At 47.8% G+C, this 3746-nt stretch overlaps 1 protein-coding gene across 1 annotated transcript; it reads left to right on the top strand.

Annotated features, from left to right (window-relative positions):
• Positions 1-949: 949 nt before the first annotated feature.
• LOC125521095 (alpha carbonic anhydrase 7) lies at positions 950-3106 on the top strand. The gene is made up of 4 exons (XM_048686144.2): positions 950-1782; positions 1957-2124; positions 2544-2597; positions 2865-3106. Exons 1-4 carry the CDS (start codon positions 1255-1257, stop codon positions 2949-2951), a joined length of 837 nt encoding a protein of 278 aa, XP_048542101.1. The 5' UTR covers positions 950-1254; the 3' UTR covers positions 2952-3106.
• The last annotated feature ends 640 nt before the right edge of the window (positions 3107-3746 follow it).

Below are 3746 nucleotides of genomic sequence, written 5' to 3'. Positions count from 1 at the left end.
GAGACGTGTCTGGTGGCCCATAAGGCCCAGCCGGACGACTGATATTGTGTTTATAAAAAAAAACTAAAACAACTTACGGGAGGGCATAGGAAAAGGGAGAAGATAGGATTCTTAAAAAAACTAAAAGAACCTTTTTTTTAGAAACAAAACTAAAACAACCTGAGAGGCTTGATCACAACGTACGTGCGAAGGCCCAAGTGGAGGAGCGCACGCCCAACTCAACTGATATGTACCTTTTTTGATAGTTGATATGAAACTTTGCTCTACAAATTAGTACCACCTCATGTATTTCACGTAACGTGGGATCATATGTGGGACGAAATCAAAAATATCATCATGCTGTAATAGTAGGTATAGACATAGATATAGAGATGCCTCTTAACTAGTACTTCTTTCCTCTGAAAATACTTGTTCGTGAAATCGATTTCCGAAAGAAGGGAGGACTACTTGGGTGTGGTTGCGGACCAATGTTGTAGAGGATGACTGCGTTTGGAAAGAGTCAAGTAACCACAGCGAAGTATATATGCATGCATGTGCCCCAAGTACATGTTGGCATTCACAGCATTTCCATATGCGTACATCAGCACACTCGCTCACCAACTACAGGCCGCAGCTACAGTGAGCATCTAGTTGCGTTGCTCGCCGAAAATGAAATGAAAGGTTGTGTTTCCGTGAAATTGCTGGGTCGGTTTGACGCGTCAGTAACAAGAAAGTGTTTGAAACCTTTCCACTAATTTTGCTTGTGCTACCAACCGCGATGGTGGAAGCAGGTTAATACTATAACATGGGTCTGAAAAGAAACACTCTCACTGTATTTATATATGAGGATCGTTCTGGAAGAAGCAGACTCCTTTTTCTCCATTATTCTCGGTTGGGCATCCATCCAAAAGAGCGTTCCAATTTGGCAATTCGTCCGTCCACTTTTGTTTATACAGGCGAAGGGAGAAAATGACCGGCCGTGCCGCTTCCCTCCATACCCCGCCTTTTGGGAATGTCCCTATCCCACAGGGTCCGGACTCCGGACCATGATACCGTATGCCGTAGCAAGTTGACAGGTTTGAGACGTTCTAACCTAATTAACCCGGCAAGACCCATCTCATTGTCTCTTCTTCTCCACCATATATATGCGCACCAGCTCTGTCTCCGGTCCAACACACACAAGAGGAACTCAGCAGCTCCACGAGCAGAGGAGCCGACACCCAACCCAGCACCAACGCACGCCGGCCACACCAAGACCAGGAGAGAGAGACAAACATGCGTCCGCCACGGGATCTTCGCCTCGCCGTGCTTCTCCTCTTCTCCGCAGCCGTCCTCCTCTTGGCCGTTCCGGCGGCCAGAGCCCAGCAGGAGACCGAGGAGGAGGAGGAGTTCAGCTACTCGCTGGACGCGGAGAATGGGCCGGCGCACTGGGGCGACATCAAGGAGGAGTGGTCCGCGTGCGGCAAGGGCAACATGCAGTCGCCCATCGACCTCGCCAGCCCGCGCGTCTCCCTCGTGCGCGGCCTCGGCTACCTCAACCACTCCTACGCCCCCGCCAACGCCACCATCGTCAACCGCGGCCACGACATCATGCTCAAGTTCGAGGGCGACGCCGGGAGCGTGTCGATCGGCGGCACGCCCTACTTCCTCCGGCAGCTGCACTGGCACTCGCCCACCGAGCACAGCGTCAATGGCCGCCGATACGACATGGAGCTGCACATGTTCCACCAGAGCGCCCAGGGCAAGGCCGCCGTCATCGGCGTCTTCTATGAGATCGGCGCCCACGACGCCTTCCTCCACAAGGTGCCTCTCTTTTCTCTCTTGCTTCTTTTCTTTAGTTAACCAACCAGGATATAAATTAAGCTTGATTAACTAAAGCCAACACGGCAACATGGGACTTAACTTAATTATAAGTAAGCTTAACTAACACCAACATGGCAACATGGGACTAATTCTAATCTTGTACTACGAACACAGCTGGAGCCATACCTGGAGATGATAGCGGATCGGAAGGACAGGGAGGAGAAGATGGGGATGATGGACCCGAGGGGCGCCAGGGGAAAGGCCAGCGTGTACTACCGCTACGTGGGCTCCCTCACCACCCCGCCCTGCTCCGAAGGTGTCATCTGGACCATCGTCAAGAGGGTACGTCCCGTTTCATTCATTCATTCATTCACCCTCACCATGCATCAAACACAACTACCAACCCCTGAACAAAAATTCAAACACAACTACCAACTACTCCAACTATCAGTAAAATATATTTCATTTCTGGACCATCACATGACACACTACTTGCAACTGTAAAATAAAATAATTCGCTTCTGGAACTTAGCAGTTGGCAGGGAGCTGCCAGTTAGATCTTTGTGCAGATCCTTTTGTTTGTTACACAAAGAATCTTCCCACCGGTTTCGTCTTTCCTGAACTTTTGTTTGGTTAACGCACGCCAGTTTGTTGAGCGCACAAGTCCTATTATACACCATGCGTGGTTACTGCATGGTGTGGGAATTTATATATATTGTTTCTGAAACTTATATTTTTTCTCTATCTGATTCAATTTGCAGGTCCGCACCGTGTCGAGGCACCAGCTGGAGCTTCTCCGGGAGGCCGTCCATGACGTAAGTTTTTTTTTTATTTCCGTTTCCCCCAAATCCTTTTTTCTGGACCTTCAATCATTTTTCTTGAAAGCGAAGTCTTATTCGTCCTCGTGCATTCAACTCTTGTCTTTCCGCACTTTAGGGTCTTTAGATCGTGTCAGATGGTAGACCATAACCGTGGACATCTAGAAATTCCACAGCGACATGAAAGCCGCCTTTAAGTTGGTTGATCTCCACCCAAGGACTAGAAATTTTTTTGGACTGATTTTCCTTCAACCCTACTTGCAGGACATGGAGAAAAACGCGAGGCCCCGTCAGGAGGTGAACAGCAGAGATATCAGCATGTTCCGGCCTTCTCAGCAAAATAGGCATTGATTATTAGCTAGGGTCGATTCTCCGCTTAATTAGTTTGCTGTTACAGCTATTATGTATGTACATGGTTATACCAATTTTTGTAATTCTTTCTACCCATATTAGATGCCTTGCATCCAGTCACTGCATAATAAAGGAGCACGTCCAGTTCATGTCCATGCATGTGTGTTGATGTTGTGATCTACTCATAACTCATCCAGCTGCCACTGCCATTAAAAATGAAAGAGCCGGAATGTTGATTATGGTTGAGTATCGGGGCCCCAAATATATATTGGACCATCCAGCTGCTGCTAGCCATCTGGTGTTGTCTCCTCGAAGAATTATGCCAGGAATAGTTTAGCTCAAGAAATTAAGGCCAAGTTCGAATATTCGTGAATGTTACCAACAAGATTTTTATTCCTGAATCCATTTGGCTATTGTTTTTCCAAGTATCCGGTCAAAGTTGAGCGTGGCCCATAAAATAATAAAGATGGCTGTCTACCTCACTACGCTAGAGGACATCACTGGTACCATGATGATGCGAGATCAGACTTGTCCGCCATGTGCCATGGATGCCGGCATGAATTTATTCAACTTGGTCGAGAGTTCAATCTCGTGACAAAGAACATGAGCATCCAATGTAATTATTGCTGGCGCTTTTCAGAAGCAGCCGATCTGAAAACTGTGTGAATACTGACCATATTGGAGAATAATGGGGGGCTGGGGGCTGGTGAGCGACCATGGGTTGGAAGTTTATGGTCATTGTGATTGAAAGGCCTGCCTAGGTAGGGTAATCATCAGTGACCTTGAATGGCTTTA

This window comes from Triticum urartu, chromosome 7A (assembly GCF_056163025.1).
Source record: "Triticum urartu cultivar PI428250 chromosome 7A, HENAU_Tu73, whole genome shotgun sequence".
Taxonomy (NCBI): Eukaryota; Viridiplantae; Streptophyta; class Magnoliopsida; order Poales; family Poaceae; genus Triticum; species Triticum urartu.
Note: the sequence above shows the minus strand (reverse complement) of the source record. Positions and strands in the feature narration are given on the sequence as shown.

Coding starts and splice junctions, on each gene's coding strand:
- LOC125521095 (XM_048686144.2), top strand. CDS start 1,255: ATGCGTCCGCCACGGGATCTTCGCCTCGCCGTGCTTCTCCTCTTCTCC. Junction 2,125..2,543: donor TCTGGACCATCGTCAAGAGG/GTACGTCCCGTT, acceptor TTCAATTTGCAG/GTCCGCACCGTGTCGAGGCA. Junction 2,598..2,864: donor TCCGGGAGGCCGTCCATGAC/GTAAGTTTTTTT, acceptor CCCTACTTGCAG/GACATGGAGAAAAACGCGAG.